We start from the raw sequence: 27,928 nt of genomic DNA, 5'->3' as shown, positions 1-27,928 counted from the left end.
ATATTCTGCTGGCCAGATGAGGCCCGAGGGCCTCCGCTTGATAATCGCTGGTCCGTGGTCTATTATTCATCCTGCTCCGATACTGCTTTCAGATTGGATTGCACTGCACCAGGACTATGTTCGTACCAGAGCCTGCAGCTGAGATTGTGTTTCACAGCGATACAACCCAAAGAGTTATTCCAAACCACACAACAAATGGAAACAAAAAGATAAGATGTGTGAGAATGCAAGTTTTGTAAAGACCGAGTGCAAAGAGATTATTTTTAAGAAATAAGTTAATCATGATTTGAGGCAGAAAAGAACTGACTGGCTGCTCGCTGCTCTTGAACTTTAGAAGACAATTCTTGTTAATGACTAGAATAATGGTCTAATGGTCTTGTTGGAGAAGAGGCCATCTGTTATTTGAAAAGCCGAACTTTGAAAACATTATACAGTGAAACTGATTGTTTTGCATTTTACTTTTGAATATAGACAATTTAAAGAAGTCTAGAAGAGGAGAGCTGAAACAGATCAACACTTAATCTCTGTCTTAATTTGAATTTCCTCTGAACTCATCAGGAGAAAATTCTAATTTGACAATCTACTACATTTATTCATCATAACCCTAAAGCAAAGTTTAAGGCCATAATATCATAGATTCCTGTGCATTACATAAAAAACGTTAGCTCTTCTATAGTCGTCTTGTATCTTGTGCTATCCCTCGTGGGGCCTCATAAGCCTTTTGGGACTGGCCATATAATTACTGGTTAAGTGTACTTTAATAGATCATTAGAGGCAGAGCTGTGCAAACGAGCCTATCATTACGCATGCCCCTCAAGGGTGCCTGTATGTATGCATGTGCATACGCACGCGAGCACACGCACCAACACAAACTTCAGAGTGCATGTGCACACCCACGTGCAGGAAAAAGAAATCCCTATAATTGAGCAACACATGCACATACTAAAGACCAAGGTCACCAAAATATCCTGAGGCTATGTCTGAAGAAAACTAATGTGCCACGTTCATAGGCTTTCAGGGCAAAGACACACACACACATTCACATTCAAACACACACGCGAGGTCGGACACAAACACAGACTAAATCCCTGCACATGAGCAATTAAGCTCTCTTGCATACTAAACAGGTGGTGTGAAATGGTCAGTGCCTAGTAGAGGACGGCTGGTTCCCAGCAGCGGGGGAACAAAAAGGCAAAGTTGGTGGGTGGAAGATAGTGGTGGAGGAACCAACTGTCACCACTGAAGGGGTGAACAGGGTGGAGGAGCAGAATGATGATGAGGAGGACAGGGAGAGAGAGAAGTTGAATCAATGGAGAGAGAAGAAGGTGAGAGATTAGTTGGCACTACTGAGAGTTTAAAAAGCAGTGGGGGAGAAAGAGAGAGCGACAGAGTGAAAATGAGAGGGGGCGGGAGGGTGGGAGAGCACGAGGGACTGACAGCCTGGCCGAGGGCCCCTGACACTGGCTGTCACCTGCAGATCAATCAGCAGCCAGAACTCGAGCCAACCAACCAAAAACTGTTGCTTCACCTCCTCAACTCCTGCTCCTCTGAAAATCTCACAATCTGGAAGTCTCTGTCTTATCAATTCTTCATTTTTGTCTCCTTCTTTTCTATTCTCTCTCTCTGTGTCTCTTATCATTTTATATGGATTTTTATCCTTTAGCTCTCAGTGATTTCTCTTACTTTCCACATAATGGACCTTTCACACATGTACACTCACCAACAGAAATGCCAGAATGTGTGACCGCTTGGTGTTTGTTATGATGTAGTCAGCTTGAGCAGTGAATAATGAGATCCCAGGAGGACTGATGATACTGATAGTGGGATACCCTGCCATGAACCTAACCCCTCCACCCTCCCCACACCCGTCCACAAGCATATTTCTTTGCAGCGGTGTAAGCCACAATAAATCCACCATTCTAAACAGGATTTCCAAAAGGAAGCAGAAAGCTCTTTAGATCAACTGGCCTCTTTCAGCTCTTCTCTTTGTCCACTGATCTCATCTCCCTAAATTGGATAGAAATGCTGAGATTATAATGATTCTCTTCTGCTCCAAGGACATGCACTGAATCAGGCTGCATCTCTGCTGCACGCATGTTACAACATCCTGTAAATGATACTCTGAGATCTCTGCCAGAAACGCTCTGTTGATTGATTCAACGTTTCAAATATAAGTCAGTCTGTACAGGAGCTGTGTGATATGTATACATGTGCAGGCTCTGTTAGAGTGCCGCTTCATACTGTGAGTCATTTTGTCTGTTTGATGAACTTTGTTACAGTGACATTAAAGTTGTGCTTGCTGAGGTTGAGAACTTCCGGTCAAAAGGAAAGCAGTAATGTCAAATGAGTCAGAACAATGAATTGAAGTTGCGCTTTCAGTGATTCATGTGCATAATTTTTACACAAATTAAAGGGGTGTTAAGGACAGTTGTACAAATGTAATGTTTAGTGTTTTCTGCTAGTACAACTGTACAACTGTAAACACAACACAGACGTATCACCATCTCAAAAAGTAATGGTGCCAAATGTGTTCACAAACAAATGCCTTTTACACATCCGGCGGATGAGGAGCAAAATCAGATGTCATTTGGAGTCATATTTCTGCCCACTTGATGAACGTAAGCCAAAATTTTCATAATACTTCCAGCTCTGTTTTGGTTGGACATGAGTCCACTAACTTCTTCAGGAGTTAGCAGACTTGTTTCCAACTGCCCATCTGCCGGGTGGTTTTTACTGCTGCTGGAAGTGAGGCTAATGACAGCACTGAGACTGAACCAAACAGTAAAGCTGTGTGTTATAAAAACAAACAAACAAACAAAAAGAGCTGAAAGACGCAAAGGAGATTTGAGGGCAACTGCAGAAAGACTGCATTATTTGATCAGCTGTTCATACAGAAATGTTGATGAGTGCGGGTTTAAAGGGGTGCAGTCATGTGTCACATCCTTGTGTTGCTGTACCTTTAAAGAGTAAAGAAATTATGTTTTGCTCTGTAAAATGTGCCCCAGATAAAGACAGAGCCGTCAGTCATGATAATCATAATTGACAATATGAAAAAAGCATCTCTATTCCTTATCTAGCACGGCAGCCCTGTGAACGAACGGACAGACTGCAGCGGCCTATGATTGAGTGACATATCTGTAAATTCTATATTGATTTTCCTCATGATAAAGTGCTAATTGATAGCATCCCTCCTGTTTTACAGGGGGAAGGGTATAACAGGCTAAACCCTTCAGGCCTCAGTCCGGTCTTCACTCTGTAATGAAATCCACTTTTAGAGGCACACTGATTATTCTCTAATAGCTGGAATGTTCATGCAGTGTTTTTGGCAATAAGTCATTTCATGCTTGTATCAATTGCGTAAATTCAGGCTGAGCTCTAAAGCCTCCTGCAGCCTCTTAATTACGATGTGAGCGTGGGATGGGAGGAGAGGAGGAGGAGAGAGGGAGCATTACCAAATGTCATGCCTCCAGACTTGTTATGAACCTGGAATGTAATAGCTATATTGAATAAACTGTTCGTGAAATTCATCACAGTAGTTTACTGCAGCCGGACATGAAGTTTCCGCTTGCCGCTCCTGCAGTGTCTCGCTTGGCTGTGTTCATACGGCTGCTGTCTGGATACTTCATGCGCATGGACTGTGCACAAACTCATCCCTCTCGCACTTGTCACTAACATGTCACTTAGATCATTCCCAGTGGCCAGCTAGTTTCATTCTCCGCAAGATGACCATGAAATTAACATACCATATATCTTAGCGCAGCATGCTGGGGTTGATACATTAGCTTTGTTTGAAAGCGTTTAATAGCCGCATACATCAAAACAATCTGGCAGCATTCCTGCAGAGTGTTGGAAACAAATGACCAATTTTATTCCATTATTCATTGAATTATGTCTGACCTGCAACAGTAACAGCCTATTTGTGAGGCACAGACCTTATGCCCAGAATAATTCTGAGGCTGGTGGAGGCCAAAAACACCATGAATATTGCAGACACAAGCATATGTTTGGAATCTGAAATCTTTTGCAGTAAACTATTCATTCAAATCCCCGCAGAATGTTATGAAGGAACAAACCAGCTGAAACCACGTAAAGCAAATGAAATTTTGAAGAAGAAAAGCCTTCAAAGTTAAAAAATGTCTTCAAATTACTTAGAATGCCTCCTTTAATTGAAAAGCTTTGCATCCACAGAGCAGATTATTTTGTTTGGAAACAGAGAACGGGTCCTGGATTTCTAAGGCTGCAGAGCCGGCAGCAGGGTGGAGAAGAATGTGGCAGAAATACTAAAGCAGAAAAAAAAAAAAAAAACAGAGGGAGAGGCAGTGGATAATGGAGATGAGACTCCATCTAAACTCTGCTCATCTCGGTGAAGCCCTGAGTGCTTCACATCGATCACCTGAGTGTTTCTCATCAAGACCAAGTAACCTCTCAGCTTTGAGACTCCACATGCTCTCTGGGTTGAAGGCAAAAGAACACACTACATACGGGAAATGTCTTCTAACCGCCATGTTTTACTTCTGAGGTAGTATGGAAATGGGTGCGAGAGAGATGCAAAGGGAGAGCAGTTCACAGGATTTCGTGCTCCCTGATCAAAACAAACTTAAGCCATATTTAATCTATGCTGAGTAGCCAAACTCTGTAGTTGGTGAACTGACAGTGACAGGGGCTCACTGTAGGTTTTTGGAGCAGAAAGGGAGAGTTTTTGCTGCCTCATTCAGATTTCATTTTGTTTCTTTTTTCTGCTTTGTCATTATAACTACTCCCGAGCTTCAATGCAGGATATCTTCAAATGCTTTTCATCTACTTGCTTTATTGCATCGGTGAGCTTCCCTCTTTATCTTCACTTGCCCCATTTTGTTTTGGAGGGTGAGTGCTTTCCTAAAAATTCTTTGTGTGACTCTCAGCCCAGTCAAAAAAAAAAAAATGTGGCCAATTCTGCAACCAATTTAATTGGATCAGCAGGGTGTTAGGCATTGTGATGGGAGTGAAAGCTGTTAAGCATACAGTATTCACAGGCATTATAAACAGCTCGAAAAACTAACATTAAAGCCATCTGGTTGAGGAAATCACACTCATATTGTGATAGCAATATAGACAAAGTTAAATTCCCAAATCGTCTGCCGCACAGAACATTAAGAAGAACTTCACGTCAGAAGTGTCACTTTCAGGTGAATCTTCATTAACCTAATGCAAAGTTAATTGAGGTCACAGTCTTCAACGATTCATAATGACCTAATTAAACTATTACGACTCAATAATAGACCTCAACTGCCTGTATGACAGGACATCAAAGAGAAGTAGAGGCAAATAACTTGTCTCAGAGTCCCTCGCTGATCCTGATTGGACACGATCAGCTCAGCTTCATCCTGTATTGAGCTTCCTGTCTGGATTTCATTGACGGAGTGATAATCAGAATACAATAGCAGTTCATCAAAATAAAAGCTCCATCAGGCTGATTAAAACAGCAAAGAGCTCGCCATGATATTTGCTCCAAACATCACTGATGACTTTCTGAATTATTCTTTCTAAATGCGTTAGAATCCAAAATCAAAGTAAGCACAGTTTGGTGGGTAGTTTGAGAGGCCTGACTTCAGGGTAAGTGGGGTCACCGACCAGCAGCACTACTGGTGCTTTTCTACACCTAAAAAGTATCAAAGTATTTAAGTATTACGCGAAGAGAAATGCTCACAGTTTTTAAAAATGTGACTTTTTCAAGCTATAAGCAATTAACAAACTCATTACACGTCCTTGCAAGCCACAGACATGCTGCTGCTTAAGAAGTGTAGTGGTGGGAAACTCCCACTTAATAAAGGCACCCTCAACACAGCATGCATGTGAGGTCTTTGATAAATTTCAAGTGAAGTGGTGTGAAAAGAAAAATGACTCTTGACTTGTGGTAACTTTGAGTTGGCAAGTTAGTAGTTTATTATACCGCGCGTGGAAGGTTCAAGATCGGTGAAGGAGGTGAAGGAGAAAAAGGAGCAGGAATAGAAAGAGGAAGAAGCGGAAAGGAAGCAGGTGAGCAGAACAGAGGTGAGGAAAGAGGAAAAATAGGAAATGGTAGAGCGGAGAGTGAAGGATAATATTCGCCAGGTGGACATGGGATGGTGGGGTGAAGGTGAGGAGGAAGGTTACAGAGCATAGAAAGGAAGCCAGGTATAAAGTCAGCAGGCAATTTCAACTTTCCAAAGAAGAACCTACAGTAAGCTGTGACTCAAGCCCTGGGATTTGGAAGATAATAGGCTGTAATGCAATTGTCAACACTGAGTCATCCAGACATGGGGCTCAGGGGGAGAGCTGGTGGTAATAGGGCTGACACAGAGTAATCAATATGCCGGAACACATACAAAGGTGTGAGTCTGAGAGGTGGAACACAACTCTAAATGGTTTACCTTCATTTACACAAACATTCAGCCACCGTTTGGCTAATCTGTAAAGATAAAAAGAGACTGAGGAACTTCAAGTCTCATAATTTTATGGTAAACAAGCCTCTAAGAGTGTGTTTTCATTTCAAAGTTATGTTTAGGGTGATAAGGCGAGGGGGCCTGACTCACATATTAAACATGCCAGGTTGTTGGTAGTCTCGCACACAGACTCCACTATCTCCGCTATCGCAAGTCAAAAACATTTTTCACTGCGTGCCATTTCTTCGGATGCATGGTTAGGTTTGATTTCCATTATTGTCAGAACTCATTAAGAATCAAAATGCTTTCTATCACACAAGCTCTCTTCATGAATCCCGATCAATATATAATTTTTTGAACATGAACAGACCTCATGCCCCAACCTGTTAACCCTCCAAATTAGCCATAAATGATTAATGAATGCCCTTCATGAATACTGATGTGCATGTCAAGCGTTTGTCATTCTCCTCTCTTTGTGTGAGAAAAGGGCAAAGTCAGAGGGCGAGACGAACAGGAGACATATCCCTCTTTGTGAGGTGGGTGAGCAGGTATGTGACCAAAGTATTCTGTATGCATTTTTTTTTTAATTTAACGAATTAAGTTCACCACTTAAACATTTTACATTCATTTACTTTGAGTGGTAACACATGCAGGGGACTGCGGGCTTAGCACTGAGTCGTTGAGACTGTGATAAAGAAGACAATATGTTCAATCAGTGATGAAGAAGTGGCTGAAGCAGATGTCTGTGGTTGGCTCGGCAATAATGCATCATAACTGCAAGCCCTTACAGAAGTTTTCACATTCTTGTTGCTTATTTGCAACAAATAAACAATTAAGATATGAATGAGATTCAGATTATCAATGGTCTGCGCAATCTGATATGGGGCATAATGAACTAATTGGAAGTGTCAATGGAGCATTTCTTCAGTCTCCACGTCAGAGATGCATTTTCTGCCATCACGATTGCTTTCAAGCTCTTTTCACACGTGGAAACTGCAGCATTTCTGGGTCATCACATCAAGCTTTAGCAGTTTAAGATGTATGTGTTGTATGTTTGGGAGTTACATTCTTAGTCGTCCATCCATTCCCACAGTTTCATCAGCTAAATCAGTTGTTCTATGTGTTCTTCCATTGTCTAGATTTCCTCTACTATCTCCATACATTGTCTCTGGTAGAAGTAAGATTTCACAAATAGAGTACCATGTAGCTCAGAGGGATACCCTATCCAAGTATCTTGACCAAAACATTAACAATTCGTGTCATTACCAAAATATATGTGAGTGATTTGCATCTGGTGCTCCACACTCTCTCCAGCATGTTCACTCTTGACCTTGGCCATCAGAAAAATTGAAATTCTGTCCATATCCACGAATTGGTGGAATTTGATGTGCTTTCCACCATTTTAATAAATCATCATCAGAAATTTTTATGCTGAACTCAGACTCCCATTTTTCTTTTATATATTTACTTTGGGTAATGCTTACTTGTCATCAATTTTTGATATAGTGTATATAGAATTGTTTGTCCCTTTGTATTCCATGGTGGGCTTTATTTTGGTTTCCCTCTTATAAGTATATCCTTAGGCCTTTGCTGTACTCGACCTTCATCATATGGTTAATGTTGTGAAATGATCGCTGTTTGCTTAGGTTGAGGTTGACCCAAAGTACTTGGCTTGGTTTCGGAAAAGCTCATGGTGTGGGTTAAATTAAATCAATGTTGACTCCTCATTTTCTTGCTCTGAACACTACGTTGTAATAACCTACTTAGACAGACAACCTATACAGACGATTTTCTGATGAGGAAAGGAAGTATATTGTCCAATATACTGTCTGTCTTTTGTAAGTGGATAAATGAACTTGCAAAGTGAAGCACAGGGTCAGCAGCAGAGCCGTGCACCTTGAATGCTTCCTTCAGCAGGGGAAAGGATGCACACCTTATCAATGCAAGCCAACAGGAAGGTCCTGACCTTTCTCCACTGTTAAGTTGGATTTATAGTTCTGCACAGCTACAGAGCCTACGTATGAAGCCTAACTATGTCATAACATTCATAGGCCACCTTGGGCTGCTAATGTTTTCTGAAGTGGTTGGACATTGTTGATAAGACAATGTTAATGAATTGGAAGAAAGTCTCAGTATTCTTTTATTTTTTGGGAACATAATCTAGCGTTGACACATCTAACAATGACATTTACACTTTAACTTTCTGCTTCCCTTAATGGACGCGTGAATGAAAACAATGTAAATTTGGCCACTCCACAGCAGTGGTCTCCTGTTATCCTATCCTAGTGATTAGACAAAGCGAAAAATACAAGTCGTTAGCAGCCCAGTGTGTTAGCAGCCCACTGAGGAATGTAACCATAATGTAATTAAAGCTGAATTCAGCCTAATGAGACACTGAGCTATCAATCAAAACCCAGCTGTAGATTGGACTGGCTTTTGTGTCAAGCACAAATCCCAATTTGAGATAACTGAGATAACAACAGCACCAAAGTTTCCTTCAACCTTGAAAGTACTTTAAAATGGCTAAATCAGACACTAACATTTGGTGCATATTGAGAATGCATCCATTTACAGCCTCAAAAGAATTTGTCCTTCTCGCTGAGGACTAGCTGCATTTGTGGCAACAAGCATTTATACCGCGCTCTTACAGCAAGAACACAATAAATGTGGTGCTTAGCGAAGTAAATTGGCATCTTTGCATCACAAACAAGCGCACGTTATTTGGCGAAACACACTTGTTGTAACATAATAATGACACAGTTTATATTCTGGCTGGATGCGGCTCTCTGTTGTCACCGTCCACGTAGTCTATTACCTTTTCTATTACTCAGTTGATTGATTCTCAAACTCTGTGTCTAAACAGGGAAATATGAACTTTACATAAGCTGTGGAGGGGAATTAATTAAATCCCAATCATTTTCACAGTCACAGTGGCTGCCCTCTAAAGCAGTTTGACTGACAAGACTTTTTTTTTTTTGGATTTATAAATCTTCTGTAGCACAGTGCACACCGGAGATGGAGGGCTGGGTTGATGTGAAGTGTCCCCCCCGCCCCCCTCCTTTCTTTTATTTTTAAAGGGATGTTCCCTCCATTCATATGCATTCACAGATATGGGACATGAAATTTTACCAGAACAATAAACTTGTGAAATTGAATTCTGTATCACCTAGACAATATTGTTATCAATGCCAGGCACACCCCGAGAGGAGTAAAGAGTAAGAGAGACACAGAGAGAAAGGCGTGATGCAGGATGCAGGTTTCGACAGTATAAGGAAAGCAGCAGCAGTAAGAAAGAGGTGAAATGACAAGGACAAGGGCAGACAACAACTATTAACTATCCTTTACTAGCACTAGAGTGACAGAGGGTGAAGCAACCTCCTCAAACTTTGTGAAAGAAAGAAAATATTAGGAATAAGAGAGAGAAAATTTTGACAATTGTGTTTGTGCAGGTCTGGGAGGCAGGCATACATTTCATCTGTTCTTCTGTGGCACATTCAATTATAAAGCATTTTATCATTTGACAGTGTTGGGAGGAATAATTAGAAGCATGGAGCATGTCGAGCCCAGAACCCCAACTGGCCAAGAACAAATGGTGGGGAGCACAGCGGTGTCTGGGAAAGAATAGGGATTAACGAGTGAATAACAGCATCAGCCATGCTTCAGAAGTAAAACCTAACTCCCCTCATCACCCTTTTATACAAACCTGCCAATCAGCTCTAACAAATAGGAACGGAGAAAAAGAAAGATGAGCTGAAATTAATGTGTGTGTTTGTGTGAGGACTTGTACTGTGTTGAAATGCGAATGGCTTGTGACACCAGGAGACGAAAAATGCACAGCTTATTTCCGGGAAGCAGACAGACAGGCAGCTAGATAAGAAGGCCAGGATGTGACGACTGTACGTATGTGTGGGCGAGCATGTTCATGAGTTCATTTATTTGAGTTTTATCGCTCACGTGTGTGTATATGTGTGTGACAGTCAGGAAGCGCTGGCAGCTCTTCAGGCACGGATGCATGACAATGACTGCAGTGACAAGAGGGATCATGGGTGTGTGGAGGGGAAATGGAACATGAAGAACAAAACAAACAGGCGAGGGGCGTGTGGGGGGGGTTGAGCTGATGGCCCCCGCTTTGCAGAGAGGGGATAATATGTCAGCCAGCACTGTGTGTCAGAGCGTGGTTTTGACTGTTGTGTGTGGTGTGTGTGTGAAAGAGAGAGAGCCGTGCACACTTTCATCAAGACTCAAAATGACATCACAAAGCGACGCGCTGCTAGGCCCAATCCCGTTCTCACCTAACCTTCAAATGACATTAGGCATCCCGTCAACATGTGATGAGTCACTGCCAACCTGATGTGATTTATTCAATCCTGCCGAGTAGCTTGGATCGCAGGGTGCAAATCACTTAGATGGAAGCCATGTGCATGGAGTGCGTGACTCTGCAAGTGTGTGTGCGTGCATGTTGTTTTGATTGCTTGTGTGTCTGCATCCATCAGATGGGAATATATGTGTGGATTTTCCTTCCTTCTCAAAAACAAAAATAAAACCTCTGTAACAAATGAAAGCGCAGAAACACAATTGAAGTGCTCTCAAGAGCATGCTAAACCAACAGGTGGCACTATAACACTAAGGCCATGTTGACCAATCAGAAGCCTGGAAAAAAAAAGCTATTACCAGTAGGCTACATGCAACTAGAGGTCCGACCTGTCTTGTCCAAAACTGGCGATGTTGGCGGCTGGGTCTGTGTTGTCAGAGAGTTGGATAATGAAGCAGTGACCTCTGAAGCCATACTGACCTCTGTGTTGCTCTATATAGTGGAGGAGTAACTGTACATTTATGTATAACCATGTAAAATGTCTTGTTAGCAAGGTTAGAACCAGCGCTAGTTAGGCAACATCTGCCCTTGCACAAAATTGCTTTATATTAACAAAACATTCAGTTATCCTCATTTACACGTCAACACTGCAAATGGAGTTTCTGAATACTGTCACCCTGAAAGGAGTTTTCAAAAAGATCCGTGTTCAGTGGCCTAAAGTTTGGCAGTATGTGTGCAGACGAGAGGCCAAAAGGCAGAGAAAAATCTACATTTAAAAAAAAAAAACCTGTGTACATGTGGACCAGGCAGAAGTTAAAGCTGAGGAAGCTCAGACTTCTCACATTCCCAGACACCAAGTGAACAGAGGGAAGCTGTAAAAGCCCTGTGGAGCTGTTCGCTTTCCCAGCTCTTCCATGAAGCATGTTTCTGTTTTAATCTCTCTGTTCACTGTGACCCAAGGGCCAAGATTTCTATTAGATCTTACAATTAAAGCCCAGGATATTAACGGCTGACATTAAGTGGACTTAATGGGAGGAGAGAAAATAAACCAGCGCTGAGAGCCTTATCCCATGGAATAAGAGAAACAATGTTTGTTAGACTCTGAGTGATGCCTGTGTGCTCCCTTTCCTCACCATCACCTCCCAGGTGTCTAATTTCGATCTGCAACATCAACTAAAGGGAATACTTGTTTCTACATTAAGCATTACATTACCCCGGACTGGAGCCTCGGACATCATAAAGCAGAATGACTGCAGTGAGGAACACAAGAAGCACGTTCTAGAGGCCGTTGTTAGATTTAAATATCTTTGGCGTATGGTTTTTAATTAGAAGGACGGCCAACAAAAAATAAAAATAAATAAATAAATGAATCATCTCTCTTCACCTCGGGCAGTGTCTACTGAAGATCATTAAGTCTAATGATGGTCAATGACTGGTTGTTCTTTCACATCATAAATGGACTGTTGACATATATAAGTAATTAACTCAAACACACACAGACACACACACGTATAAAGTGAGGAGAGCACGACAGAGAGGATGTGAACAACACGCAACAAGCTATGATATACTCAAATTGTACATTACACAGTCTGAAACATCAGGCCAGATTCACTAGAAAGCCATGCAACAATTCTGCCTGGTTATGATGGGAGAAGAGGAGCATCACTAGATCACCAGATTAATAACATCAACACAGAACAGGACAAACAAACAGAACCAAAACGTAGACCGAAAGCAGTCAAATCCATGAGTGGGCTTGACAAAAACCCTGACTCGAGACGGGTAGCTGCGTGAGGACGTTGATGAGCGTCTTGAGATGATTCAGGGGAAACAGATTAGGCAGGGGAGCGGTCTGGCAGATCGTTAGTCAGGGACGTCAGGACCAGAGATAAATGAAGTGTCAGCAGAGGACGCAGACAGAAGGAGGCAACGGTTGGAGAAAAGAGTGAGAGACAAGGAGGAGACAGTGAGGGAGGAGAGAGCAGATGCAGAAAGGATGGAAAATATAAGATAAATGAATGTTGATAAGTATTAAAAAATTGCAAAGTAATTGTGGAATTTCTTGGCCATAAATTCACATAACAAATTGCAATGGAGTAGCACCTCCATTAGTTATAAGTTTCTTTTTGATTCATCAGTGAATCAAAAATACGTTATCTTATGTTTATACGTGCATAATTAATCTTACACGGCCTTCTTAAGAAACCCATATATTTATCATCACTTTCAAAAATGCTGCATGATTGATGATCACTGGCTGAAGCTGCAACTCTTCAGAAATTATTTATAAAGGGACGGTATGGAATTGTAATGTGTTATGAATATGACAGTATGTTAGTCTGATCTTCTTAACTGTTTCTGAAGCCTTTGATGTGAACAAAAACTGTGTACTTAGTACAACTACGTGTCATCATTTGTGAGGCAAATAGGTGTCTGACAAGTTTTCCCTTGTGTGAAGTGTTTCTAATGTGTCGTGAAAATGCTACTCAGACGGCAATTATATTCAGACTATCTATTTAAAAATCTTATTTATTTTCTTCCTTTAGAGGAAGAGAAGGGGGGTGACATGTCACTGTATTTATACTGCATCTACTGTAATTTAAGAAAAATCCTTCTTGGAAAATATCCTTAATCAGGATGAAGGAGATTTTGACACATTGAAAATAACTGTGCTTTATTCACATAATTCACTAATGGCACAACAATGGGAATACAGAGACACATTTCAACTAAAAAAAATCAACAACCAAAGGGACAATAGGAGCGGAGCTGGAGGTCAAACTATTCTCAAGCTATCACTCATGTGTGATGTTATCGCAATACTTGGAGCTTGACCTTCGTGAGCTGCCGGCATGTAATTTCACCGCCGTGGACTAAAGCAACACCAGCATGTCAAGTACACCAAACCATTTTGCAGGGTTAAATAAACAGTGACTAACCTCAGTAACCCATGTTTTGTTTCTTCTGGAGGAACATCTGCCATTTCGAATGCATTAATCAGAATTCATCCCCTCTTCAAAACACTCACAAGGTAGGGAGGTCAGTCACCACATCATACATGCTAGCAGACGTTGATCCGACATCAACATGAACCACAGCATCTACTTTCTCCTAAGTTAACCTAAAACAGCAAAGCCTCCGGTTAACTCTCACTTGTTCCACCATTTAATTATAACCATATCCAAACTGAGAACTCTTGACAGCAATTTAGATGGATTAGGTGCTCTTTTGATCAGAACAAACTGTGAAGGCTCTCACTTCAGGCGGACACATAGTTTCAGATGGTCAGTGACTCTAATCTGAACCTCAATCCTGGAGTTTTCAATACCTGTATACCTGAAGGTCAATCCTCCCGCTGACAAAGACGTATCAAATTTAAATAGTTACAAATAACATTTTTTTTTTCATGAAAACAGACATCCGTGAGTGAATTCTCTGCATGCTGGTACCAATTCTGTATCTATTCTAGTTAATGAGAGGCTGCGGGAGGCAAAATTTAAATAACAAACAGCAGAATTTAGATTCATGTAAGCTAACAAGAAAACATCATAAGCCATGAACTCTGTGGCAAGTAAATCTTTGGAAATGTTCCCAGAGAGAGTGGAGAGCAAAGACTTACACCTCTGAGCTTTACCTGCTCCCCCTCCGTATTTTCACAATGTCTATATATAGATAGTATAATAAAGCAGTAATTATGAATACTGCCTACTGTCTCTTAAAAGAAGTGCACAAGAAAATAATTTAAGTGTTGTGGGAGGAAACTTGTGTGATTACTCCCCTGAAAAACAGGCCACTACCTGAAAAACATTTTAATTCTCCATGGCAATGGAAAGCTGCCTCCATACAGAAACACTGCAGAGCTTAACAAAGTCAAACTGATGTCAAAGCACGAACAATCATCTTACAGCAGAACCTCAGCACCGGCTCACGCACACACCAAACTGAGAGAGCACATCAGGCAATTACATCAAATTACTCCTGCCGTCCTTTAATATAAGCTTTGGTATTTTAAGAGCAAGATAAACAAGAGCACTTAGTTGCTCATTTCAGATATATCTGCATTCAGATGAACATCGCAGAAATATTTAAAACCATATTTCTTTTTAATTGCTGCAGTATTCTTTTTGCCCCACATTATTTTTCCCATAAAGTTGAACTAATCGCGTTCATTAAAAACACTGGTAGGAAGACGTAAACGCATCTGGTCACAGGTCACCTAATGTAAAAGCTTTTCACGGCTAAAGGTGAGTGATAAGCATAACCTTTGAAAAGACTTCAGTAATGTTATTTGCTCGCTGAGATATTGGAAATATCTTGACTGGAACACCTGCTACCATTTAGAGTGCACACATGCACGCACGCATCCGTGAACTGGCACACACACTCACACACGATTAGTGACCGTGCAATCATCGTGATCATCTACTTTGCTCAGGCCTCTCAGCCTGGAGGCAGAGGAAATGTTTTGAGATTTCTGAAAAAAATGATTATTTCAATCAAATTACATCCCAGACTTGAATGATGTCCAACAAGTCCTAAATGAAAACAAAGGTCATTTGTCAGTGCATTCAAAGAAAGCCTTAATATAAGCTTTGCAAAAACAGAAAAGGACCTTTTTTGTGATCTGCTGCCCCTAAGGTTATATTTAGGCAGCTAAATAAAGACTGCAGCTATAGAGCCAACGTCATAATGCGATGTCTGGGCTAGCCTCTCTTCCACCAGCTTCATTTCTTTCATTCGTCTTTCTGAAAAAAATGATGCATGTCTCTTAGGCATAGTTTCCATATTCAAGACCACTATAGCCTTTGCTATAAGAAGCTGAAACCTTTGTGACTTAAACAGCATTGACAAATGTCAAATGTCAAATGTGGGCACTTGCATCATCATAAGTTGGTGTTCATAAAACTCAACAAAGCTCAGTCTTCCAACTCTATCATCTGTCCTGCCGTTACTGGGTGACTAACCATGACCTGTTGACCACCCATGGACTAGCTTTTTTTTGGTCAAGCCATGATGTTTAGCGTCTGAACATCAAGGGCTTATGGAATTTGGTGTTCCTTGAGGACCTCTAAAAACATTATTATCAACAGCAATGACATGAGACGGTTATTAAAAAACCAGCCATCCTCATCTAAACACCTGTAAGCAAAGCCTACTGTTCAGAAAAGCTCTGTTCCAAGGCTGAATTTTTACTATTAGCATTGTTAACATTGTTGGCGTTCAGTATTTTTATAGTTTGTACATAATGTACATATACATTGTTGATTTTCTACTTTTCATCTTCACCCTTCTGTGCCACTGTTTTTGCTTTTTGTAATACTTGTAATACTGGTTGTAACGACTTAATTTCCCTGGTGTGGGATCAATAAAGTCTAACGTAAATGGGATTTTGAATGAGGTTGTCAAGCTTCACATTTTGCCAAAAGCTGAAGCAGCGTGCGTACGACTTAAGTAAGAGGGATAATTGGTTTATAAGACGTTTGGAGGATGGTTTCAGCCTTCCCAAAACCAAAAATATAACAGCAAAAGTGTAAGGCCAATCAAGGCCAATGGAACATTTCGTACTACATTATTTTGGGGGTTTACAGGTTACATAAAAAAAAGCCCTGTTCACAAAAGGACATCCTCTGTGTTGTATTTCCACCCTGTCTAGAAGCCAGACCTGGACACTGCTACATGAGACTTTAGGCTAATGTTAGTGGCTGTGTCCTGCTCCTAATTAGATTTGAGGAAGTTTACACTCCAGCAACCTCAGCTAATGCTACCCGAGATAGTGTTTAATTCACCAAACACATTGGTTAGTCCCCATCCCTCAAAGCCATTTCTCTTATCAAAGTGAAACATACTGTTTGAAAATCCAAACAATTTAGCATAAATCTAACTCAATCTTGCTTTCCCAAGTGTGGAAGCTGAGCAGCCAAACGGGGTTACGTTAGAACAAAATAACAGTCTGATCTTATTTTTTCTAATACTGCATTGCACTAGAACAATGCCGTTTCTATATTTCCCTGCCTTAAACATGGAACTGGTGAAGAGTTCGCCTGGGATATGCAGCTCTTTTAGTCTTTTTAGCACAATCTCTCATGGTAGCTTAATTACCGAGCTAGCTTCCTCTGATAAAAATGTGACAGCAGCGATTTCAGACAGAAAATTGACAGTAGCTGGCTACAAATGAGAAACCTGCTTTTGTCAGTCTGAAACTGTTGAGAAAAGCTGTCCTCATTAACACTGTAGACTCTGTATGTGCCATATAAAAACGAATGGCTGACAGGCGTAGCAATAGTAACCAAGAACGCGGCTTAGCAATTACAATGCAGTCATTTGTGGTTCGGGTATGTTAGAGGTTAAGCAACTTGGTGAAGATTATAGGATGATCACTGTTATGCTTAAAGTTAAAGCACTTTGACTATGAACTCCAGTCTCAAGTAAACTGTCAAAATCCAACTCTTTGAACGCCCACTCACCGCCATGACCTACATACCTTTACTTTTGGCAGAGAACATCACATTATTTCCTAACCTGGCACTCAGTAGTCTAAGTAGTTTTAAGCTCTTTGAACAAATGACTGATGCTGTCATTTCTCTGGGCAGGACGACATTCTTATGAAATGGCATAGTGTACTTTAATAAGAGGATCAAAAAGTGACCCGAGCATTCAGTGTACTGCTGCCATTTTCAGAGATGAACTATCACGCTGTGTTTGGAACATGGGTGAACAATGAGCTGAACTATGAAACAGCATAATGGAACTTGTTCCTATCCTCTTTTGTGTCACGTTGTATATCTGCATATGTGAGTGTGTGTGTGGTGCGCACGATGCACAAGCAGCAGAGCCATTTATAAACACAATAAATAGGATGAATCACTTATTACGACAACAAAGGAGACAACAGCGCGCCTATTTTTCCACTCACAGCCTCTGCATTATGTCCCAGGCTGCCAGGGGCGCACCACTGACCATTTTAACGATGTTAGCCGGAGCTATTAACGATGCCGTCAATGAGCAATAGCTTGATTTTAAGAAAATGGTGGTGATGGTAGCGGGAAGGGGGATGTGGGGTCATCATCTAGCATCAACCATGAATCTGTGTGCTAGGCTGTGCCCTCCAGCAGACCGACACTGCAACACCAGAGGAGAGCGATGAGGGAGCTTATTTAGGTGCAGACACAAAGGAGAGCAAAGACAAGCGGGTTAAAGGAAGGGAGAAGAGAGCTACAACAGCAGAAGTGACTATGTCAAGGGCTGTGGAGCAAAACATGAAGATGGCAGCAGCCCACTCTTAATGAGTCATAAATCAGCTTGATATGAATCATCTCTACACCGCTATTAGAGCAAAGTGTTTCGAACCTCATTAATTTCCATTAGGGAGAAGCTATCTGGTAAGTTTACTATAGCATCAAATTTTCTACAAGCCACTATCTTTATGATCTTACAGTAACTCTCACAGATCCCTTAGCCTCTCCGTGCCTAAACACCATTACTCTCAAATTCGGGGTCAGTCCCTTTCATTTCCAGCAAGGACGTGCAGAGACGTTTCGAGGAGCTGTGACTCGTTTCAAATACAGGGAAAAGCCCCTCCCCGGCGGCTCCGTCCACAGTCCTTGTCCTAATGTTGGCACCGAAGACCATATGAAACAATATGTAAAACACTGTAAATCTATAAAAGATGCTCTTATGTAGAGTCCACAAAAAACACAATGAACTTGCATACTTACTGCAGATAAAGAAGCTGTTTGATATTTCAGTCATAATAATTCGGCTGTTGGCCTACGACTGCTTTGAAAGCAACTTTGCAAAGAAGCACTTTCTTAAGCTGCCTCTCTCAGCTCTTTCTCTCTATTGGCCTCTGTCACCTCTCAAGGCCACTGTAAACAGCATCCGGTATGGAGCCTCTATCATGAAGCAGCATTAAGTTTAAGTTACTATAGCTAACAAGTCACTTCCAGCAACTATGCATATGTGATTTAAGTCCTTATGAAAGAGTTTGTGGGCATAAATAGTGGAAAAGGCATCAAAAAACTGGTCACAAACCCAAACAACATGTGGTGCACTCCATGCTTATGAGCTGTGGTAGGCAGTTCATTTTGGCTTCATTGAGCAAAAATCCCATAATAACTTTTCAGCATATTGTAATTCAAGTGGTATAAAAGGAAATGTGACTCCCTCACCTCCTCTTGGCTCTGTTTTCAGGCTTTAGAAAATCTAGCCAGTGACGGGAGACTTTGGCCAATAACAGGTCATTGCAGATAGCTGACTGCTGAGTCTGATTCCCAGATCGTCAAATACAGACGCTCCAGGGAATGAGACTCAACAATGAGACTCTATAATCAACTTTTTTTTTTCAGAATCGCATACTGCACCTTCAAATGAGCAGTGACAACCAATTAAGAATGAAATGTTATACGGTTAACAGTTACTTTAGTTTGCAGGCAAACACACAAACTAACCATAGCTGAGTAAATCACATGGCAAATCATTTAAAGCAATGACAGAAGGAAGGAAAGAAAGAAAGAAAGAAAGAAAGAAAGAAAGAAAAAAGAAAGAAAGAAAGAAAGAAAGAAAAAAAGAAAGAAAGAAAGAATGGATGAAGTAGAGTAAGTATGTGTGGAGCTCCTCTTCAACTCATCCACTGACAGAAATGAATGTTGACTGAAGACGATGACTTCATCGCTCAGTCAATGGCGGCTTGGCAGGTTTTCCACAATCATCATTATAAGAAAAGCTGCAGCAGCAGTAAGAGCAACAGAAATAAGTAGTAATTACAACAATCATTATTATTTTTTGGTTTGATCCAGAAGTGCACTTCAACCAATGAGGGCAAATGAATAGTGACTGGAGCCACTAGAGGCTCTGCACTCAGCGTGTCACTAATCTGCAGTCACACGTAGTGAGGGAGAAAATCGATTATGCTATAATGAAGCTATGCTATACATCCTCTGTCTTAGCTGTTGTCTGCTTGCCTCTACCCATTGAATCTTTCATTCAAGTGAGAGTACCAATTAAAGTGTACGGTTTTAATACAGTAGAGGAGCACAGCATTAGAGGACTGATGTGCTCCTGCAGGTGTGAAATGTACGTTGCCTCTAAATGCCCACATCCATCTCCCATCTCCCATTTCCCATTTCTCATTTCCTTACCAGAGAGGTGAAGATGTAAGTGTAGTAGACTGACAGCATTCCCAGCTCTGATGCCTGCAGAGCAAAAGACAAGAGGGACAGAAGGGAAAGATAAAGAGAAACGTAAGAGGCAGAAGGTAGAAAACAGAAATTTGAACAAAAAGATGTCAAGATGGAGGTCAGAGAAACAGAGGCAGGAGGGGGAGAACAGCACAGGAAGCAGAGAGAGTCAAGAATAGGGGGTCGGGGAGGGGAGTTGAGGGGTCAGTGATTCAGTGTAACTCAAGCTCCACTCTGTAGCCGACAGATCAAATCCACATCTTGATAAGACGAGACACATTCTTATCTGACAGTGGCTCTCAATGGAGCAATTAATTTCTGAGGTGCATTAGTATGCCGCTCGTCACTCTGTCTTACAATTTGATTAAATCAAAGTCACAGTGAGGATCAGTTGTGAAGGACAGGGTGAACTTTTCATAGCTTCATTTCATTAAAGTCATTAGCAAGAAAGAAAATCATCGAGCTATAGGCTTCTGTTTAATCAGACTGCAATGCACATTATGATTAAAATCAATAAATATCGAATTACATATATCAAACCAAACGGCCTCAAAGGGTTAGGACTTTTCATAAAACTCATTGTTTAACAGAAATTCTTCCCGAGCATGAATTAACCCTCGGGCCCTGAGACGCTGCTCAGAGAATTTCCACACCTGGATTGATTGAAATTTACACATTTCCATAATAAATAGCTTCCGCGCTAACATCTAAGACTGTACACCAGCAGAGAGAGTTTAATAACAGAACTTAGCCGTCTGTGAAACATGTTACATCTGTGTGGGTGTTTGTGTGCCATTAGGAGTGCATGTCACTCAGCTGTTGAATATTCAATTGAAGCGTTCTGCAGCAGCATAAATAATAAAAGAGCGAGAAGTAGAAAGGCACCAATTATTATAGCAAAAACATCCAAACACAACTTCCATTATTAAACTCTGAATGACCCCTCAAGATGTCTTTATAACGCTTCCTCCTTTGATTATATTTAGCATGCGATTACTCTGAAACCATAAGCATGATGATTACTGTGTAAGGTTACTATTATTATTATTATTATGGAGTTATATACAGTGAATAAAGCTAGCTCATGGCACAAGGTGGTTGGGATTCTTCCCCTTTAATAGTATCTTCATGCTGGAAGTAATATTTCAAAGCACTGTCTCATTTCTGTGGGTGACCTGTGCCTTTAATATCTTACCAGAAACTGACATTATAACCTAAATCGCCTTTGGTTGCTGCCCATTTCCCATTCAGAAGACATAATACAACCAAGCAGCTGATGAAAAAATATCCTCTAGGTCTCCTTTTGCAGCATTCGAAATAAGCTTTCCAGCTTTTTCCCCACTTTCTGATCTCCTTGTTGTTCTACCGCAGTCAGAGTGTTCAGGGTTTGCACTGCCCCTATAAAGTGGGCTCACTATCTATCCCACTCTGGTTCCATATAGCTGCTCACAACAGTGGAGGCCTGAATGGAAAAGATTACATTCAGAATGCTCACACTGCTGACCTAAACCCCTCTGAATGCTAAAACCTCAGAGAGTGAGACCTTTGTCTGACGAGGGTTTGATGTAAGATGTAAACAGACAAATAAGGGGGGACGTCTTGCATGACAAAGGATGATTCTGTCCCTTCAGACAAGCCGGGCGCTCTTATCACCATCTGAGACTGGCAAATATGCCGGTGCACAGCTTTGATATGTTTGGCAACCAGGCACTCCACATGAGAGGCGGCACTGCCAACTTTCCACCACCCTGCTGCAGGATTGTCTCTTGATAGACAGAAAGAGACAGACAGCGTGACACATAAAGGAGACAGAAGAGTGAGAGATAGAGGGATGGGTATACACGACCGCTCGGGGAGGGAGGTGCGGAGACACAAAGTGAAATTGTCTTCTCTGCATTTTGGGCAGAGAACAGAGAGCGAGACAAAGAGAGCAACTGAAGAGACAGACGGAGGGAGACGGGGAACAGAGAAAGAGAGACATCCCACTGTGGGCTCCCGCTGCTCTGTGGCCCAGGGTTGCCAGGGTTGCCATGGTGACTGGATGACCACTGATGGCAGTCTGAACAGTTGATTGAGGTGAGAGATTGAGACGACTGTGAGAAAGAGACGTTAATGGAAAGAATGAGGGAGCGAGGAGAGGCGCGAAGGAAGAAAAGCATCTCTCCTCGTCCTCCTCCCAACCCCCGTCTGTCTCCAGCTATTGTCACCTCCACTCTAGCCATCCATCCATCGTCTTCTAGAAATAATGAGGTGTGTATTAATTACTAAGAGGCCATATGCTGCTGCCAAACACCCTCGCTTCCCCGGCTCCCACAATCACCTTTATTGATGCCATCAAGGCTCTTTACAAACACAAGTCTCCAATCAGGAGAAGCTTCGGCCTTATGCTGGAGTCAAAGTGCCCCGGCTCTTAATAATGATCTGAGACATTAATTATTGGTATGTTAGTGAGAAAAACAGACAAGGGTCATGCTGTTATGTAACTGACAGAAATAGAGCTCACTAATGTCCACAGAAAGTTGCTTTTCTCACACGCTGAACTTTGCGTGTTACATTGATAGTTATATTTTTATGTAAAACGTGTTATTGGTGAGGGAACAGATGGATAATAGATAAGAGGGACGTTAAAGACTCAGTCCACTTCGTTTGCTTCACCGACTTGCAGAACAGCTTGTTTTAATCCATAACACGCACTGTATCAGAAAAGCAGACAAAAGGGCGCCGTCGTTTTATGAGTCTGCTCTTACTCACACTAATCCACTTTAACTGTGCAGAATTCTCACTTATAGAAGATGAATCATTTGGAATACAACTTGATTTACTGCTCTCATCCATATAATTTGCTGTAACCGGTTTGTTAAATAAAATTGCCTCAATGATTTGTCTTTTATTTTGGAACTACGTTACCGACTCCAGGCTCTGTGACCCCGTCTTTTAAAAGCTGTGCCCACGAACAAAAGTGCCTAAACTCACGTAATCTGTCTTGCCATTCAAGACGGCATATGCATTATGGCAGTGAAAGAGATATTTCCCTTTTTATGTGTTCTGCACAATATACGATGAGCTGTGTGGGAAATACAACCTCTATCTGCGCAGGTCAAAACCAACTTCTTCTTCTTCTCCTCATATACAATTACTTTCAGCCTTGAACACTTCTTGCCATCGGCATTTTCCAGTTACTTTTCCTCTTTGAGATGTACGTGAATTATATAAGTGTGGATCTGGGGAATTTTCTCTCAGTACAAAGCTGAGATGACACACATAGAATAAAGACAAGTTATCAGTGCGTCTATAACAGCGATCACGTGAACCATACTGACCCGTTCCAAAATGATATGTGACATGGTGGCGTTGGCATCCACGATGATGGTGGCGGTCTTGTCATCTCGTATCTCCTTCAGGAGGGGGGTCGGATCCTGGCTGTCATCAAGCATGCGCACAGACAGAGTCTCCTTGGAGATGAGGAACTGCCTGAGGAGCTGCTCCAGGTTCAATAAGCCTGCCGGTAAGACACACACGCGCGCACACACACGCACACACAAAAAACACATAAGAGGGTTACTTCTAATGAAGGGGAGACTCTCCTAAGGAAACACAGCTTTACAGTAATATATATATATTTTTAACAAAAGTTAAATACATTGTGAAAAAGTTAAGGAAAGTCGAGCACATTCAGAGAGAGACGGTTGGTATTGTAATACAGTGTGAACTTCATAAGCATGAAGTGTCCTCAAGTGTAAACAAATGTGCCTCTTGTTTGTTTTTCTGCCACATTTAACAGCAATGAATCCATAAAAAACCTCTCCATGCAGAACAAGTGGACTGATCACCTTTAATTAAAATTATTGTAAAGCCGTCAAACACAAAGAGACGTTCCAGCAACTTCTCCTGTACTCCATCCCATGGTAACAGACCATTTGACTCCACTGAGGTAAGTGGGATTTGCCCTAATTAAAGCATAGCTGACTTAATCAAAATGCTCTCGGCAGCATTTTACCAGTCACTTTGCATCCCTATATTAGCAGACCTGGGGAGGTCAGGGGCTAATTTTTTCCACCCAGCAGTTTAAACTAATTTGTGAGGTGTGTCTCAGTGAGAAAAATACAACCTGAATGAGTCAGAGTGCTGCACCACGACACGGCGGTGTGACAGTTACGTGGCCTTCACCTTGGCAATTTGGCAGATCTCATCACACTCACATAACATTTCCTGAGTCGTACGAGAAGGACGTACCTTTGTGGAGAAGGACTCGCATTAGCCGAGCCTCCGCCTGCTTTTTCCATCACAAAGTAATAATAAAACAGCACTCCACAGTTTGGCGTTGACAGATATTTTATGTGATTTTTGCCATGGCGACGGCAGAGTAGTTCATCTGTCACACTGAGACCAATTTTGATGTGGCAATTTTAAGTTATCAAGCTGACTCCTTTAGCTTCTCCACAGCACATTAACGCAAGCTACAGCACGGCCCCAGTCAGCAGCATCATGTCTAATAGCTTCTGCAATTATGTCTCGGTGTCTGGTCGTCTTTCAGCCTGTCTGTATGGCAGTATATCACTGTGTGTGTGTTTGTCTTCCTGTACCTGGCTACCTGTGTCTGTGCACTCATGAGACATCACTCCTGGCTGCTGCTTGCTCGCCTGCCTGTGTCTCGAACCTGTCAGCTCAGCTTCCTCTGTGGTATAACGCAGAATAAATTTGATGAGCTTGAAATAGCGTCTGCTAAACCGCCCTCCTTGTCTGCCTCCTGCATCCAGTCTCTATAGCTCAGCGCAAGGCATCAAATACAATTTCACATCAAGTTTATGACATTAGACGGTGTGCTGTACTAGATGTGGCTGGCTAAAGAGCATACAGACATTCAGACACCAATAGAGTGACACGCAGAAGAAAAGCTCATATTCTCTTTAGTGTTCTGGCTGCACAGGATTCAAAGACGAGTGAGTCTTTTTTTTTCGCTTGTGTGCTTTGCAGCAGCCATGTTGTTCCCTCACTGTTTGCTCTAGTGAACCAGTTTCAATCAAATGAAAAACATGCAGCTGAATGAAAAAAATTCTCTTCTTCAGTTAGACTTGTATAGGTCCGTGTACAGAGAGAGCAACTTCTGTGGGATTGTGTTTGTGGGTGTGTGTGTGTGTTGTCCTGTATGCCTCTTTTCTTTACCACAGATTTTCAGGCGGCCTGTGTGTGCGTGTGCGTGTGCTTGTACCACTGTGTTTATAAGGACCAAGTTTAAGAGCCCAGGACATTCTTGAAAAGTGAAGACTTTTTGGCTGGTCGTCGTGTCTTCACAGGTTTTATGTTGTATACTTAAGATTAGAGTTAGATTTAGGTTAAAGTTTAATACCCACTGTATTTACCTCTTGATATAGTGCTTACTAATTTACAAAGTATTTACTACGTATGCATAAGAGATTGACAAGAAGCAATCCATGCCTGTGCTCTGCCAGTTCAGCCTCACAGCAAACTAATGGTAAGTTAAACCGAATGTTTTTACTGGTACGACCGGAAACCTCAGGCATCGGCAAATCAATCTGGACTGAAACCTTAAACATGTTCCGTATAATTTACTTGTAAACAAACCAAAGTTATGTTTACATTTAGTGTTACTCACCAAAATGCAATTTGCGTAACCTTGAGATCCGGCAAACACGGTGAATGCATTTCCTTCCTCATAAATCATCGGCAAAGCCAATTTTGTGTGTTTTAAATCCTTCATTGCTTAGATTAATGTTAACTGTCTTGCAGTCTGCTTCTTTCCTAACTCTTCTACACTTCTGGGTGCATTACTGCCACAGAAATATCATGTGTAATAGTGTGAAACCATTGACATGAATGCAGTCTGCGACACCCTTGTGCACATACGTCCTTGTGCACATGTACAGGACAAGCAAAATGGAGCCAGTCAGACAAAATATAGCACTATTGGCAGTCAAAGACTCCATAGGGAACCTTTAACACCCCTGAAAATCCTATGACTTCTCACTCACCTTCTCACCTTGCAGTGATGTACAGGTGTACTCCAGGACCCTGTCACATCACTATTGGGTGTATTTACAGGTGCAACAAAGCACACGTCTGACCACATCCAGCCACACCCATGAGGCCAGGTGTCACATTACTCTTTAATGACTATAATTTTAAGAGTTGGGATTGGGTCCTCACATGTATAGAAGTACAAACGCCCTCATTGGCATGGATGACACACGGCTTCAAGTCTCTCTCAGGCAGATAAGGTGAGGGCTGACATTCAAAACAGGCAACTACTCATTTACCTTTCACATACTGTTACCACAGGGTGCCCCGCAAGATTACACACACACACACACACACATACACACGTACGCAATCGCACACACACACATACACACAAACACACTCCCCAAAGCAAATACTGCCAACACAGCGTGAGACACCGGCAGTGTAAAAACATTAACCTGTTAATGTAACACAGCAGCTGAATATGAATTCCTTGACAGGTGTAGGTGAATAATACATAATGAAACCTTCATTCACACTCAGAGCTCAAACCCTGATGACGGCTATACATTATGATGACTCATCATTTAGCCTTGAGCAGAGAGTAAGGCCTAGTTTTATGACTTTGCCACTGTTGAGGCCATCACTTTAAAAATGATGTAGAGAAGATCATGTGTCAAAACATTCAAAGTATGCCTGAGCATATTCCCCTTCCCGTTAACCCAAATAACCATAAAGCCATCAATAGTGACTATAATCCACCTGTCACGCAGTGGTGGGGCTGATCTGATGTGCTCCTGCTGATCATTCCTGTGCTCTCTGCAAACAGCATTCATATTCCCTCTTCATATGGCACAATGGAAGCCGCAAATGACTTATCCTGCAGAGAGCTTCATTTGTTGGTTTCTCAGCTTGAGTGCAATATTACAGCATGAGGAGTGGAAAGCTGTTTGTAAAAAAAAAAAAGATAGATGCCTAGAGAAAATGGCAAAAAGGTAAAGATAGAGTTAAAGTGAAGCTGTTTGGTTGTAAGAATGCCCTCTGTAGAGTGATTCACAAGGGACAGCTCTTGAAAGGTGTGTGGCTTTTTATTCTCTCTTTAAAGGATCGGTAACAGTGAAAACAATTACAGGAGGAGAACAGAGGGGATGAAATGCACGAAAGCTCCCTGTTGGATTTGTCACATGACAAACCCATCTAGACCACATGGCCATCAGAATGTGCCTCTCGATGTGCTTTCTCTGTGGTTGTGGCCCATGCAGGTGAGAAATTAGCCTAAATCCCATTAGACTTGCACAAACCCAAAATCTCATTAAACTGAGTCAACAATTTTTTTTTTTAGTGCTTCATCCATCTTTCCGATGAGAATTATCCTTAAAGCTACAAAGTGCTTCTACTACCAGCACCACCTCTATCACTGTGACAACTGACATGGCTGCTTTTCACATCAGGATCATGAGCAGCCCCGACGTAATTACTAATATCACAGTCACACAGACCACCCTCTGTAATTACTATGTTCTGTCAGTCTTATTACTTTGTACACATACCAGTTCACAAGTCATTGAACACCTGACCAACACTGATTAAAGGTTAGTGATCGCACTGCCACATAGAGTCTGAAACAGGGAGAGACAGAAGGTCAGCCATGAAAACCGTGAATAATGGCTAAGGATGATATATTACATGACATGGGCAAGCAATCATCAGAAAAAAGAGCAAATGAGGCCAGCACATGTGGTCGAGCCACCGACAGCAGGCTGCCAACCGACCAGTAGCATAAGGCACTGTGTATAAATAAGACGATTACAGTGGAAACTTGATACAACGAATAGTGGAAGTGTTGTTTTTTTGTAGTAGAGCAGTGGAACGATGCAGTGAGGTAAAATGGCAAACCTCGCTCTCCAACTGTGCCTATCAAAGGTGGGGAAAAAAAATGCTCTGCAAGCATTTGGGGCCTACTGTTCTGTTGAACCTGGAAATCCTGTACCTGCACTGCAGCTCTGGTTAAATTTCAGAGCTTATTGGATGTTCTCTTTCAGCTTACTGACAGCTGC

General features: G+C 41.7%; 1 protein-coding gene across 4 annotated transcripts in view; it reads right to left on the bottom strand.

Annotated features, from left to right (window-relative positions):
- Positions 1-27,928, bottom strand: part of grik4 (glutamate receptor, ionotropic, kainate 4) — a 263,602-nt gene that overhangs the window by 54,995 nt on the left and 180,679 nt on the right. For all 4 annotated transcript variants that reach the window (XM_076735286.1, XM_076735284.1, XM_076735288.1 and 1 more), the window contains 2 exons: positions 23,213-23,391; positions 19,854-19,907 (listed from right to left, as the gene is read on the bottom strand). In XM_076735286.1, coding sequence (XP_076591401.1) covers positions 19,854-19,907; positions 23,213-23,391 — 233 coding nt within the window. The remainder of the gene's footprint in view (positions 1-19,853; positions 19,908-23,212; positions 23,392-27,928) is intronic.

Source organism: Chaetodon auriga, chromosome 7 (genome assembly GCF_051107435.1).
Source record: "Chaetodon auriga isolate fChaAug3 chromosome 7, fChaAug3.hap1, whole genome shotgun sequence".
Classification (NCBI taxonomy): domain Eukaryota; kingdom Metazoa; phylum Chordata; class Actinopteri; order Chaetodontiformes; family Chaetodontidae; genus Chaetodon; species Chaetodon auriga.
The sequence above is the reverse complement of the archived record's forward strand: the minus strand, read 5'-3'. Positions and strand labels throughout refer to the sequence as shown.